The following is a 16,915-nucleotide window of genomic DNA, read 5'->3' as shown; positions in this document are numbered from 1 at the left end:
AATATCGTGAAACTCATTAAGAAACAGGTTCTAAGTCGAATAAACCGTCTAAATAAGGATGAAGGTTGTTTGAGCTTGATACTAACATATGTGATTTAAATATCATGTTTCATTGATAAGAGCATAGATATGTCTATTATTACAGATGGGTGATCAATTGATCATGCACTGAACAACCATCCATAGGACTGTCTAAATAATTATCACTTATCGAGTAAAATAATATGTTGTTATAGTTGTACATCATTAGTCCTTTGATCCGTCTACCAACTCTATTGAGGGTCATCAGGTGACGAAGTTGAGTATAGTTCTGAAATATGTAGGAACCAATACATTGTAGTCGGTGACTCACCGTTTGTTTGCGGACAAAGATATCATATATGATCTGATGAATTAATAGTGCAAAGAATCTCTAGCATAAGTAAAACGTGTGCATTTTGGAAAGGTTTTTCATTAGTTGCACATACCATATCACTGTTATTATTCAAAAGTACATCGCATCGTTATCAAATTCATATACAACTCTCGATATACCAATAATTACATATTTGATCGAGATATATGATATGAAAGGACCGTAATGTACGTTAACCTTAACTTAAGGTTCTTGTAGACACTATCAGTGATATCTAGAAGATCATATAGTGATGTTATTAGACACTCTTACCATGATCTGATGAGTGCAATCAGACTTCAGTTCTGACATTCTTGGTTAAGGGGTTGATGAGAACAATTGGGCTAATTAAGGTTAAGAATAAATATTATTCTGAATCACATGAAGTTGTAACTCACGGTTAGTTGTACCCTTGAACCATTGAGGTTCACACAAGTATCGGATTCCATATTCCCGTTGAGATAGTCATGTTCAAGGGGTTGAATTTGGTGTCTCTAGTTTGATGGAGATCAAATAGATTGATTATAAAGGAGTTTATAAGTGAATTTCATATTATGGAATATGTGGAAGTTGGAGTAACTGCTAACTAAATGAGGAGAGTAGAACTGTATGTTTTGGTGAAGGAGTTCACAAAATTGGCAGCTGACAAAAATATATCAGTGAAATGTTGATCTTCAAAATTTTCAATTTTCATTACAAGAACAAGATTTTACAATCGGTACATCGACGTAATTAATTAATGAAAATATAAATCTTAATGGGATTACGATTATGAATTCTAATTAGTGAATGACTATTGATATGATTAGAAATCAAAGTCTATAAATATTTCGTTGAGTTAAATATGAAGTAACACAAGTATTTTTCACAAAAAACTTTGTCCACCAAAAATTATAGTTGATGGTAACACTACAACTCAAATATTTTAAATCGCATTGTAGCTCAATTATCACGTTTCGCTTCCCTTTGTGTAATCAATGTGAAATGATCAATCTTACGATTGATATCAAATCAAGAATACCAATTCAATTGTTATGGTAAATAAAAACAATTATTACACACCTAATAATATAATATTAAATATGACAAAAGTTATTATGATGTTGATTTTTTCCTATATAAAGATTATACATATCGTTTCAATTAAATGCGTTGGTGAAGTATGTCCTTTAGGGTGGCTGAAACGATACTTGCCACCAAACCTTATCCTTTCTTGTCCAAATTAAAGTTTGGTAGAAATCGAACCTTTTTCGCAACTGTATCACATGAATCTTGGAATTATATTACATGAATCTTCGATGCATCGTTTGTATTTTACCAGATGTCTCCAAATACCACTCAGAGATAAATATGATTTCCGCGACAATTCTTGTTAAACAAAGAAGTGCAATTCTCTTGTAAGACGGTCTCACGAATCTTGATCTGTGAGACGGGTCAACCCTACCGATATTCACAATAAAAAAATAATACTTTTAGCATAAAAATTAATGTTTTTTCATTGATAACCCAAATAAGATATTCGTCTCACAAAATACGACCCGTGAGACCGTCTCACACAACAAAGAAATATATAGGTGTCGATTTATTTGAAAGGATCAAATATAATATAATTATTTAAATGTACTAATTATCGATAATATAACAAAGATATCTATTAGTTTATTCATAATATTTACGCTTCAATTTCACATTTTTCATTTTCTAGTAAGCTTGTTCAGTAACTTTGTCTTAGTTTCTCAGCACTTATTAGCGATCCTAAAACAACCAAAAAAACGAAAAAATAATAATATTTCAAGTAGAGAAACTATCCGATCAAGCTAAATAAAAATAAAAATATATAAATATTATTTATTATATAAAAATATATTCTAAATTTACACCATTTATGATGCACATAGACAAAAGTGTGTGCTTCATAATATTTCCATGATGACGCCACTCACAAGGTACTTATCTAGAACATCGACGCTATGGTGATGTAGGGAAATCTTGACCGTTGGATGTAAGTAAGGTTTGGTGGATAATGCTTTTGAGCCGTTCATCAACTCATGTTGTGATTCTGGAGGAACTCGAGTTGAGCAATTCTTAGGTTCAGAACAATAAATTTGATAGGGTACATAATTTTAATTTATCTGGAGAATAATAGTTTATTAATTGATCATAATATTTAGCTGGGGTAATTCTTTTACAAAAGAATCCCAATTTATTGGATTTGCTGATTCCATTAGCTAAATAGATAACACAAAAACTCATGTGTGACGGTCTCACGAGTCAATTTTATGATACTGATATTTTGTTTTGATCATTCATTAAAAAATATTATTTTTATTATAAATATGAATAAATTTCACTATCTTACGAATAAAAATTTGCGAACTTTTCTCACAATATTTCTATTCAACAAATAAATGTTCAAAGAAATTGTTGTTTGGAGAATAGGTGAGACAAACGATAAGTTAGGTTTCAATGGTAAATTTCATATGAATGGACAAACGATATGATGTCAGTGCCCAGTGACTATTTTGGGTGGAGATGGATTCTTTGATTAGATCATTTAGGTTGCGTTCATTTCGTGAGATAAGATTTTACGAGGTTAAAAATTATTAAAATAATTTTATAAGATGTGGAATAATAATATGCAAGTAATAATATGTTTGCTTTAATTTATCAATTTTGAAATTGAATTTTGATCATATGACGAGTTGTAATTTCATCATCATGATAAATAATCTTATTTTTGGTTTGTATTGTAAAGTTTAGATTGTGATTTTTTTTAACAATGTAAACTATTATCAAATCACATGTCAGTTCTTTTTATTCACCAAAATTATTGGGTATAATATTATTTATTTTTGAAAATTAAATATTAATAAATTGAGTAAAAATATTTTGTTCCATGAATAATGAAATATATGATTCATCAAACGACATGTATTTTAAATTATTTGATTTTTCATTCATGGTTTATAATGTTTTTAAACGAGTTTTCATACATTATTTTTTAGAAATAAAGGGTTTTTTTTTCTTGGAAAGAATATTAGTTTATCACATCTTTTATATGTGATAAATCATAAAATTTTAAAGTCTAAATTAAGTAAGTATGAATGAGCTTTATGAGTTAGTACAAATCATATAAAAAATAAATAAATAAACATGAGTACGTTTCTTATGAGACAGTTTCACGAATCTTTATCTGTGAGACGGGTCAACTCTACCGATATTCACAATAAAAAGTAATATTTTTTCATGGATGACCCAAATAAGAGATCCGTCTCACAAAATACGACTCGTGAGACCGTCTCACACAAGTTTTTGCCAATAAACATAGGATTATTGGTATAATCATATCCTTATCATAAAAAATAAACACAACCATAATATTTAAGGTGGAGAAAATATGAAATAATGTAATTACAAAAAAGCATACATGGACTGGGCACACACCCAACTCCAATATTTTTTTTTTATTTCATTATAATAAGAATAACAACCATTATAATCTGAGTGTGCACTGTGTAAAGCCCGATTATGTGCAGTAGCTTACAAATAACGCATACCAGATAAAACTGGAGAAAAAAAACAAGCTAGAGGACTCATGGCATTAGTCTAGTGATTTGAAAAATTAGAATTGCTTGTCGTAATTGTTGTGGAAAGATATCCAGAAGACCACAGGCAGAAGGACTGGTGATTTGACGAGATGATTAAACAAAATACATCGAACTTCGTCTCTGTCTCCCTTCCCGTTGGTGTTTCTTTCAATTGAGCAAGAATATCATATACCAAAACTTCAATGTTTTACCATCATTATGTTACAGTTAATTCACTCCATAATTTAAAACCTTGGAGCAAAGATCAATTTTATTTCTGTGAGCATATTTACATGTTAAGATCTGCAACGAAAAGTTGACAGTTCCAGGACTTGGTTTATCAGCTGTTCAAAGGACTAAAAGGCCATAAAACGAGAAGAACTTGAATGTTCACTAATGGCATCAGACCTGGCAAAATTTTACAAGAGCAAGAATCCATTTGCAACCACCATATTTCAACTGTTCTTATATCCATTTCCTTTAGCTAATGTGTTGCATCTAGTACAAATTTATCCTATCCATAGGTAATAAAATACAAGGAAACTACAAGAACAACTGAGTCGATATATAATACACGAGAGTACGTACAGTCCAAAATCAAGAAACAAATTTAAGCATTTAATGCTACAACTTTCGGGATGCATGCCCCGTTTCCTGGGATCCAACTGGTTTATTCGACAAACGGCGTTTATACCTTTTCAGTACCGATGCTAGATTCTCTTTTCCTTTAGGAAAAGCTACGTCGCCTGCTGCAGTGCCTGTTCGTCCCTTTCGACAAGATATGGCCATTTCAACATCCTTGATCATGTCTAATAGCATAGCTGCAGTTGTGAATTTGCCACGAGCCATTTTAGAAGGTGGGGGCAAGCTACCATTTGAAATAGGAGAGCTGGACTTTCTTTCATATCCAGGTGGAATCTCGAGGCAGAAGCACGGAACTGGTGGCGAACGAGGCTTTGCAAAAGCCAGATCAATTATCCCCTGCATGTACATATGGTCATGATATTAAATATCACAAAGAACCAAAGATTGAGTCACATGTGAGAACACGAGCCAAAAATTATAGCCTGATGCGAGGGTGGATCCATGATTTTAATCACACGGGAGTGTTGGGAGAAAATGGGTCAGATGTATTTTGCGGTGTGCAAAAAATTATAATTTTCGAAAAAACCTGAAATTTGAAAACATTTTACGTTGAGGGGGTGTATCAGCCCGCAGGCGGCAGGGGGATCAGAATTTAATATTCCTGGTACAAAAAACAGAACGAAGAAAACAACAAAACGGTAAAATGGTAGTTCAATTCCTAATTTCCTATATAATGATATTTAAGAGTGAAATTCAGAAAAATATATGGTTCAAACATCGCGAAAAGAAAAGGATGTCTACCTGAAGACGGTTAAGTACATAAGTGTATTTACCCCAGAGTTCTGGCCGTCTCTCCATGAGGGAAAGTTCAAGAATCCTGTGAATGCACCAAACACCAAAGCTTACAACAATATCAGCTCTCCATACACACCCCTCACCGCAATTTGGAACGGACATTAATTTTGAATGGTCTGCATCATCATTTTTCATAGCAGAACCAAGCTTTCTGTCTATGGCCCTTGCTTCAACTTCACATAATACTCTCTCCCGGGCAGCTACCCGATCTATAAGGTCCTCATCAGTCCCATCATTTTGTCTGAACAACCAGTCAAATCCTTCCAGCTTCAGAAGTTTCATGATGCAACTTCTGAAAGACTGTAGAAGCTTGGCTTCAAACTCCACAATCGATGCGGTTTCTTGTGAACTTGACAGGGGTTTATCAGCAACACCAAATCGTTCATAGGGCTGCTTAGACCACAGGGAATTAGCACCCAAACCAGAACTGAACTGCAGCGAAAACGCATCTCTGCATACCTTCGAAGGAGAGAGCTCACTAAATCCTAAAGAAGCACCAGCCCATGAAGAAGCACTCTGATAGGTTTGTTCACGTGCTAAGCGGCTAATGGACCGCCCATATCCAGCGAAATTATCATGGTTACCAGTCAGAGAAGAATCTCGGTGAGGGACATAAAGCCCCGATATGTCCGGTAAGCTGTGAAATTTCTTCAAGTCGGCCGGGTTGTTTGCAAAATCCATATGTTCGGGTGCAGAAAGCTCGTGAAATGGCCTTTCAATATTCAACGAATTGTTTCGAGAAACATGAACATTGTGAAAACCAGGAGGGGTGAGAGTGCTCAACCCATTCTGTGGCTTCTGCCCCAATGCCCGAGCAAACAACTCCTTTGAATTTGATTTGACTGGCAGAGTGGACTTTTGCTTTAATGATTCCAATTGATCAACTTGATAATCAGAACCTTTATCCATAGCCGTTCGACCCAGATGCCAAGCTAAATCATAACCATGAACAGTGGCTGGCTGTTGGTTGTAGCCATCAGATGCTGCTGGAACATGAACACTATGATAGCGCCTCTCACCAGAGTCCAGCACATTGTGGCTGGAATTTCGAACGTATGCATCTAAAACCTGCGGACTGGGAGACCACATTGACGAACCCTTGTGAGCCCCAAGAGGTGATCCAATAACACTCTGGGCAAGCTGTTGTTTTGGAGAATTGTAAAAAGTAGAAGTTCTAAGAGAATCAGATCCTCTTCCACTAACAGATGGTATATATCCAGCAGAATCCTTACACGTGCTACCAGATTTAACGGGCGCAAGTGATGATTTTATATCTACCTTCGAATCAGTCCCCAGTAAAACATCCAGTTTCTTAGACTTCGCTTCCTGGGTTGTTTGCCCATGAAAATCAAAAAGCTGTAACCAGAATTCATTAAGAGTTGTAGTTAACTGACATCTGGCAGCACGGCCAAGTCCTGCTAATCTTGAAAGACTTCCAGCCCCACTCCCTATCTCGTCACTTTTCCCACTAAAACTTCTGAATGATCCTGGACCGTCGGATACCAAAGACAGGCTACCATCAGGAACATCTTTAGTCGACTCTTCTGGCTCCCAAGGGTCAACCTCATCACTCTTTTCCTGAGGCAAGTACTCCTCATTTGGCGATGTCTTCACCACCAAATAGTCTGGCTCAGCGCTCGACGAGCTACCAACTAGTGGTTTGCTTTCAAGAACCTCATTATGCGGCCCATCTCCGATGATTTCAGATGTCTCAGAAAATCCTGAAGCAGGGGTTTCCACTTCAGATTTTATCTCCTGAACGGTATTCAAACAAAGATTAGTTGCTGTATCCGTAAGTGTTTCAGGCAATTTGAGATCAGCACTTGAGACCATGACATTTTGATTGTCTTTAAAGGATTTATCAAATGGCAATTCAGGCTCCTGCTGTTCTGTGGCACTGTCTAAATGATGCTGGGATGCACGACTTTCAGCTTGGTCTCCATCTGCACATGGCTCAGGCGCAGCAGTTCTTATGTCCCAGATCAATGCCTGAGCATCTGCCGCAGAGTTTGTAGATTTCAATGGTGTAGTACCCAGCCAAAGCATCAAGCAGAGGGACAATAAGGCACCAACCAGAAGGATAAGATAAGGAATAGGCACACTATTTCCAATGTTCCATTTCAAACTACTAACCCAGTCACTACTGCCAAATATCATCTCTACGACAAAGACAATATGAATCCCCAGTATACCAACAAATGAGATTAATGTGGAGAATTCCACCAGCATAGGAATTTTGTATGCACCCATTATTGATTTTGATGAAGCAATGCGGAATAGGGGGATGGCAGAAGAAGGAAGTAAAAGACCAACTAAAACCTGTGTAAAGATCAGGAGTTGAAATATTCCTTCGGCTCCTGTATTCCACACACAGTAGAGGGCTGGAATTATAGCAATTATTCGGATAGTAGCCCGATGAAGCCAGCCAGGAATATCGGTTTTAAACAAATCTTGGATAATCATTTGTCTTCCAAGATACCATCTTAATGCTATTAGCTGACTAGAGCAAAACATGATAAATATCAGACCAACTGAAGCCACTGAGTTCCTAGACACCTGCATCATATGTAACTTTTGGTGAACAAAAGGAATTGCACCTAAATCTTAGCCAATTGAATATTCTGCATCCAACACTAACCTGATCCAGCAAAGACAACGCATCCTGTAAGGTAAGCAAAAGTGGCCCAGTACTGTATAACACGTTAGCCGCCAAATTCATAAGCATATAGTTCAGCAGGAAAATGCCACTAAAGATACAGATTATGGCAAAAAAATGGTCATGACACAAGGTCCCTTTAGAAAGATTCAGTTTCCCTTGAGTTAACTGCAAAAACATGGTGCGGAAAGTTTAATTGTCTTTCAAGACAAAATAACATAAAGTAATATCAGAGAATATGAGAAATAATGCTGTGCAAAAAGAGTATGGCAGGTAAACACTGGAAGATTACTCAGAGATCGATGTATATTCAAATCAAAAGGTCTAAAATGCAGAACCAAAATAATGACAAATTAATATCAAGGACAGATCAGCACAACTGAAACTGCTAACAATCAAGGTTTCTACATTTTGTTGTCTCACACTTGACAGTACAGCATTGAAATTCATGCCTTCTATTATTAACTATGCACCGTAAGAAGGCACAAACAATCTGATGATAAATGAACACAGCACACACACTTACAGTGCACATGTGTACATGAGAGAGAGAGAGAGAGAGAGAGAGAGAGACCTTTACAGCAGAAGAGTGAAGGTAAAAATTGTAAGGCATAACATTTGCCCCAAGGAGACTCATCAATGCATATGCACTTTCCCCATTCAGCTTTGTAAGCATCCCACACATAGGAAATGAACTTTCTGGTTGACTTATGAGCAATCCAAAAATACAAGATACTAATATAAAGCTTGCCAAGCATATGGATAAGAACTTCGCCTTGGGATTCTCCTAGTAACATAAGATGAAAAACAATTATATTTCATCCATCTTAAAAATATAGAAATGCAACATAATGGAAAAGTATTACTTACAAAGAGGCTGGAGAGAAGCGGAAATAAAATAGCATCAAAGCCAGTCAAAAAAACACAATTAAATATGTCAATTCCAAAGACGGCATTGAGGCCATAAGCAGTGCCCAGGACCTATTAGAAAAAAATATTCATGAAATGACAATGGGTAGCCAGTTAAATAAAATTGAACTTCAAACACTTTTTGAAAGAATGAAATTACCATAGTGAGATCCAAAGCTATCATTGAGATCTCCGCTAGAACTCCTAAGAGTATGCATGTCATATCATCATATTCCTCATTGAAAACCTATTCAATACCAATATGAGTTCGTACATTTTTCAGAACCAAATAAATATTAAAAAAAAAGTGCTTTCGCATTTACAGAGTAAAAGACCAAAATGAATAGAATAACGAATTTAAAGGAAGCAATAGAAAAGAGTTTCGTAGAAGTGAAACCAACAATCTTTCAATGCCAAGAAACTATCATAGGGCGTAGATAGCTCGGACAGAGCGCATTAGGAAAAAAACAACCCTCCTCATGGCTCAGTAAACAGATTAGCCACAAATATTATCCTTTGACTTAATGAATATATGTCGGATAAAAATCTATATTAAAACATGCACTCGGCCAATCACGGGAATTTTACATGTTTAGAATCCAAAATGATTTGGTAAGATGACTCAGTCAACATCGACCATTTAACAAATTAACCCAAGATTACAAACGATCGCACCAAGCACAATTTCTAATATAGTTATGCCGAACCAGAATTTATTGCATCTCAAGAAAACTAAACCGCTGAAGGAAAATAACCTGGGCGAGATCTTTTCCAGTGGCAACTGCTACACAAGCAGATAGGTACTGATACAAAATAGCAGTAAAATTAATAACAAGCAAGAGTAAAGATAAATCAAGTCCGAATCGAGCGCCTCCCTCTACAGCAGCAGCCCACTTTCCAGGGTCTACATAGCTGATAGCAATCCAAAGTAACGGTCCAGCAGAAGCCAGCATCCGCTCACGAATTGTTGACTGACTAGTAGTGGTCAAATTCTCAGTTTCCATTTTTCTGATATGTCAAAATTTTAGATCATCGGAGTCATCCTCTGAAAGTAGACAATTTCAAGCAGCTGCAAGATGTGACAAGCATCAATAAGCTTAACAATGACAAGCCGCCTGACTTATGAAGAATGCCACTGACATAGCCCGATAGGAAATTAATCAGCAACTCTTTCGAGGCAACCAAGGGAGAATGAAATAGATGTCATCCTTGTCAAGAGAACCTGTCTAGAAGTTTGTTTAGAATTCATTCCCGGTGAATTCCATCCTTGTTACATGACAATTGTTGACACAACACACTGGAAATACTCGTTCCAAATCACCTTAATCATAATGCATAATTGATTTTATATTCCCGCCAGAACAGACTCAATTTGATCAGATTAATCTCCATTGCTGAGTTGTGAGAACAGTTAACGTACAACTTGAACCTCTCCTTAGTAATAACTGTGCCTGGTCATTCCTAATTCAAGAAACAACTTCAATGATAAATATGACATCGGACAGCAAATAATCTCTAAACCCTGGCGTCAACTCACAACATATCAGATGCCACAAACAACACAAATTAGAATAGTATCCATGTCACTAGCACTTATGCCATTTAAGAAGACGCATTGATCAATAAAATTCTTGAACTTCAGAATCTCGGCAAAGTTGTTGCACAAATCAGGATCTCAATTTTGTCACGCGAAATAAAAGCTTCCCTTTGAAAATTTAACGCGGAATTCCATAAGACCACAACGCCAGTAAATTCCCGTTTGTAAGCGATATGAAGAAATGTCCAAAACTAAAATCAAAAGTTCAACTGCTTATATCTCCGAGACCAACCATGGCAAATCCGCAGTCGGAGCTAATGTTAAAAAAACAAAAAACAAACGAAATTTACTCGATAGCAATCGGACACGGACACATACACTGAAAGCAAGAGATAATGATAAATATACCATGCTTCAAACCATACTTATAACAATCGTACAATACAGAACATCAACTGTACCACCAAAAGGGATAAACAAAACAGAAGATTCGAAACCCTAATTTCTCCGAAAAAGAAACACAGAATCCAAATCCCCAAAACACAGCTGATACCCTTCATCAGCCGGAAAACAAAAACATTCCGTAAAAAAATAAAACCGCCGATCTGTAAATCCGTAAATAAAGAACAGAGAATATAATCGCTAATTACACAAAGCTAAACATGTACGTCTTGTAAAAGAATTTGATTTATCTCCCACCTTTCGCGTTTCTCTTTGATTCAGGGTGGGATCAGACTTTCTAGAATCCACGCGTTTACTGGTAAAATGAACTGAGCGAAAGAGTAAAAACACTGAGCGTACCAGATATTAACACAGATATAGAGATAGAGAGAGAAAGTTGTGTGTACGTATTGATTGTATATATTAGTGCTTATGTGTGTGAGAGAGAGGAGTTGAAGATAAAACCCGTGGGGAAAGGGAAAATCAACGGTGACGATGAATTATAAGGTTTTGGTCCGACTTCCCACTTTCTGAGTTTATTTTATTTTTTTAATAATCTGAATTTATTATTATATTAGAAATTCCAAAACCTCCCAAATATAGATTATTTTATATTTTGAATTTGTCATAATATGAGAAATTTCGAAGGATAACAACAAAATTATGGAAGTTAAAACAAAAAAATAAAAATAAAGTATCTTTAATTAAAATAAATCTTACGTACAAATATTATATCTCCCTTCTTAAGATATAAAGGTGTTTGATTCTTACAAATATGTCAAAAATAGTAAGTAGAAAATGCTAAAAATTTAATACTAGGCTAAAAATTATTCTTATTCTAAATTTATATATCCCAACTACCTATTTTTAACACAAAAATTTAGTAAAATATCTCATAAATTAATAATCTTTTTAAAATAATATTTTGACTCGGTGTCGATTGGACAAATATGTGAATTTAATAATTTCGATAAATTAATAAGATAGTAATTTTTCAAAAAAATATTGAATAAATTTATGGTCTTGTCAATACTATAAATTAATGATTCTTTATAATTACAAACATAACTAGTACAATTAAGAAAAATATTATTCTATTAAAAATGAGAATGTTTGTTGTTTATCAAAAAATTATAGATGATAACAACATTACAACTATAATATTTTAAATTGTATAATAACTCGAAGGTCACGATATATTCATCTTCTTCGCGAAATAATTGCATCCAAAAACTATTTTTATTTTGTTTTTCTTTAAATTTAAATTTAGTTTGAGACTTCTTTTTTTTTTTTTGAACTCATACATGCCAGTGACAATATATAATAATTTTTTTTTGATTAATTAATATAATAAAAATTTATTATAAAAAATATGAATATCATTTATTGGTTTTTATAAATATATTTTTACAACATACTTTATTTTTTACATGAATTTAGGAAACATGCAAAAACTTGTGTGAGACGGTCTCACGGGTCGTATTTGTGATACGGATATCTTATTTGGGTCATCCATGAAAAAGTATTACTTTTTATGCTAAGAGTATTACTTTTTATTGTGAATATGGATAGGGTTGACCCGTCCCACAGATTAAGATCCGTGACATGAGACCCACTCTAGGAAACATGTTGTGGACATTAGTGATATACAGTGATATCAATGTAATTAAATCAACTTTCATTAAATATGAAAATCAATCTTTAAAATACTAATTTGTCAATTTATAGAGTAATTAATATCTCTTTAAATTAACAAAATATCATGATCCCAATATTATTAATTTATAGAAACTTTATTGTACGAGTTTCAAATCATGGGGAGTGACAAAATTATATAACTTTAGCTATTTGTTATTCCAAATATGAGTAATGTTACTCATCTCTCCAGACTCTTCTGTGCTAGCTAACTATTTTAATGTGTCTGTAAAGCTTCTTTCAAAATCTCAAAAGTATCCTCAACTTTCTTGCATTTTTCTAGAAATTTATTAGCTTTAAAAGGTAACTTTATATATATTGGTAAAAGATACACAGGAGTTGTATGTTTTATTATTATTTTTAATTTTATCAAATAAGATTAAACAATTAACAAGGAATTATTTTCAATTTAGAAGAGTTTTTCGATCTAAAAAGAAATTTTTTTTTATATTTTTTTCTATGTAAAATATGAAATGACTTGTTGAGATTTTTAGTATGGTAATATTTTGGTGTGCTCTAATGTAGTTACTCTAAGAATATCACACTTAATAATATATATATATGTCTCGATAATTTTGTGAAATAACTTAACTAAACTAAATATTTTAAAACAATTACTTATTTACAAATATAAATTTCATAATATTTATACATTATTTTGCATCCCGTATTTGTATGATATTATGTATGTAGCGATTCGAGGTTGGTCATGGTGACGTAGGTTGACCAAAGTACATGTGATAACGAGGGTACCGTTCAAGAAAATTTATTTGAATTGGACAAAGGATTAAAATTAACTCAGAAATTATTGTCGATGTGGGAAATGGTTTGACTTTTACCAAATGTTTACGTACTCTCCACCATAAATTGGAAACATCAACTTAATAAAGACGATCATCAATAAAAGTAAGCGTCAAATTCGTTGGCATATTTTTCCGTGAGAACGACTCTATATAATTCCTAGAAATAATTGGTTCCCATGATTATTATTGAAGATTATCACGAATCGAAGATATGCGACGTTATTATATAATTACTAGAAACACTTGGCTCTCTTTAATTTGTTATTATTATTGAAGATTATCACGAATCGAAGATTAATGTGACGTCGTTATAAAATAAAGAAAATAAAATGCTTCTACGTTCATATTATTACATACTCATTATTATTACATTGTAAATATCGAAAACATGTTAGCGACATCAACCTCTGAAAATATAGTGACATTAATATTTTTCGATCAGATATAGATGTTGATTCGATTTAGAAGTCGGTAATGAAAATCCATTGAAGAGATTTTAACTTTTTGAAATGAAATGTTAATGAGCATGTCTATATCCATTCACATTATGATTAGAGTAGGTATCTTACGAGACGGTCTCACGAATCTTTATCTGTGAGACGGGTCAACTATACTGATATTCACAATAAAAAATAATACTAAATAATACTCTTAACATAAAAATTAATATTTTTCATGGATGACCCAAATAAAATATATGTCTCACAAAATACGATCCGTGAGACCGTCTCACATAAGTTTTTGTCTTATGATTAAGCATGCCCAAACTTAAGTTTAATAATTGTTATTATATTTTAAACGAGTAATTATATTTTAAACGAGTTGGAAGTCTAAACTGATTCGTTTGTATTAATAATTGTTTACTTCAATTTATGTAAGATTGAAAATAATTTATCAATTTGTTGGCTCTGAACAGCTTGGAAAGCATATTGGAATCAAACGAGATTTTAAAAATCAATATATTATATGATTAAACGAATCTTTCTAATTTTCTTCTATTGTTTTATTATATAATAATGCATATAAATAACATATTATATATACACGCAGACAATGCACATAGATACATTAAAATTCAATATAGATTATAGATTTATATCTAGTAATTTTTTTCCTGTGAATGTAATAATATTAAGGTAATTTTCATTGTTTCATCAAATTTATCTATAATAGATATTTCTAATTTAAAAAAAAAAACCACAACCCATAAATTTAACATATCACGGCACGTATTTTAATGCATACTTACAATTTAACCTGCCAATGTGGTGATGACTAAGCAAAACCCACAACATTCATCGAACTGATCTCAGTGCAAAATCCATAAATAATTAACACTAATCCTTCTAATAATCCATCTAACCACATTTTTTTATTAAATTAAAACCTGTGCAATAATTTTTTGGTACATTTTATGATTTGTAGTCGTAAAATCCACATTTTGGAGTACGTAAATATAATGCATATGTACATATATATATATATATATATATTAAAAAAATCATTACTTTTTATCAGATAAAGATGAAGAATATGTCATTGTTTTTAAATTTGAATTTAAAATAGATAAAATATTGGATAATTATGGAAATGAACACTAAGAATTATACATTTAGCTAAAAAAGAAAAATCTTTTAGGTGCCGCCTAAGTGGCTGCCCACCCACCGCTAGCTGTTTTTTAGAACATAATTGACTCGTCTCATAAATAAAAATTCGTGAGACCGTCTTTAAAAAACCAACTCTAAAATTAATGAACGCGAAATATGATTCAAAAATGATCTTTTATAATTTTTTTTCTCCGTTTAAGACTATAGAGTATTCAGCCTCTCGAATAATATGATCATATCCCGCTTAAGATAGAAATGAATTTTTTTCCCCTTATGATCTCTATGAAAGTAATTTTGGTAATTATCTTAGAGACAATTTGATGTATAAAGGTCATTTTATACTTTATATTTGGAGTAACACTTTTCATTTGTTTTATACTTTTAATACAACAAATTCAATTGATAATCTAAATTTCAAGTAAAAACATGTCTAATGATCAATCATCAATTGGTCATGTTGTAAAAGAACATAATAAGAATATTGTTTTAATTTGTTTTAGACTTTTAATACAACAAATTCAATTGATAATATGAATTTAAAGTAAAAACATGTCTAATGATCAATTATCAATTGGTCATGTTGTAACAACGTAATAAGAATATTGTTTTCATTTGTTTTAGACCTTTAATACAATATATTCAATTGATAATATGAATTTCAAGTAAAAATATGTCTAATGATCAATTATCAATTGGTCATGTGATAAAACAACGTAATGAGAGTATTATTTCAGATATAACATAAACTCAAACTCGGAGTGTGTTATGCAATTACATCTTACTTAATATAACTTTAGTAATTTTCTAGTTATTGTTTTTTTTATTTCTGTGATAATATAATATTTAATAGTTTTTCTTAAGATATTGGGTTGTGATTTTTGGGGTTTCGTAAAAAAAAAAAAAAGAGTTTTTAAAATAATATTTCTCGTTGATTTATGTCAGGAAAGTCGGTTCACTGTATCTAATCTTCCAAAGCACGTGATCTTACAACCTTATTTCACGAATTATGATTAATTTTTCCGGATTAATTATCATCCTTAATCCATACAGCACGCCGCTTAGAAGCATCTCATTTCACTTTTTTTTTTTGTATACTTAAAATTGGTAATTTTCTTCTATATAATTAAAATTTACTAATAATCTATGTAGATAAATAAAAACTTTAATTTATACACTTGTCAAGCACCTTATCACTACGCAAAACGAGATCCGTATATTGGGCAAACAAAGCATTCAAAAAAATTCACGTGTAACATCATTCTCACAATTCAATTTTATTTGACGAATTTCTGATTTACTCATGAAAAATATTATTTTTTATGTAAAAAATATTACTTTATATTGTAAGTATAGATCATATTGACTCGTCTCACGAATAAATATATGTGAGATCGTATCATTTAATACCTACTATATGAGTAGTTCTCTTGTAAGACAGTCTCACTTATATATATGAGACAGGTTTACCCAGTTCATAATTAGATTTACAAATAATATTTTGGTATAAAAATAATACATTTTTATGGGTCGGTCGGGTCTGATAGGGTCGGAAATATATTTCACAAAATTGGATCATGAAATGATTTGATATGAGTTTTTGTATTTTATAATTAATAATGAGTCGGAGGAATCTTGTTTAATTAATTAATTAATTTTNAGCCAATTACAAAAATCTAAATTTTAAGCTAGCCACTCCTAGAAATTTCCAGTCCTAATAAAAATTTTGTATGGTCTTCCGATTAAATGGGTTAATGGGCCTCATTCACCTTTACTGGGTCCAAGTGTGCTCTCAGCTCAACTGCTCAAGCCCAATTTCAATTACTTGACGGCAGATAAATCCCAATCC

General features: G+C 32.6%; 1 protein-coding gene across 2 annotated transcripts; it reads right to left on the bottom strand.

The window, feature by feature from the left end:
- Positions 1-4,348: 4,348 nt before the first annotated feature.
- On the bottom strand, positions 4,349-11,380 carry LOC140977253 (ethylene-insensitive protein 2.2-like). Of its 2 annotated transcripts, none has more exons than XM_073441926.1 (8): positions 11,223-11,380; positions 9,742-10,447; positions 9,147-9,233; positions 8,948-9,058; positions 8,652-8,864; positions 8,060-8,245; positions 5,368-7,977; positions 4,349-4,962 (listed from the first exon to the last, which is right to left on the bottom strand). In XM_073441926.1, exons 2-8 carry the CDS (start codon positions 9,988-9,990, stop codon positions 4,606-4,608), a joined length of 3,813 nt encoding a protein of 1,270 aa, XP_073298027.1. In that variant the 5' UTR covers positions 9,991-10,447; positions 11,223-11,380; the 3' UTR covers positions 4,349-4,605. The 2 variants fall into 2 exon arrangements, with proteins under 2 accessions (XP_073298027.1, XP_073298028.1); XM_073441927.1 differs by having other exon boundaries at positions 9,742-10,437; positions 11,223-11,367.
- Positions 11,381-16,915: the final 5,535 nt, after the last annotated feature.

The sequence above is a fragment of the Primulina huaijiensis genome, chromosome 5 (assembly GCF_012295235.1).
Source record: "Primulina huaijiensis isolate GDHJ02 chromosome 5, ASM1229523v2, whole genome shotgun sequence".
NCBI lineage: Eukaryota > Viridiplantae > Streptophyta > Magnoliopsida > Lamiales > Gesneriaceae > Primulina > Primulina huaijiensis.
Note: the sequence above shows the minus strand (reverse complement) of the source record. Positions and strands in the feature narration are given on the sequence as shown.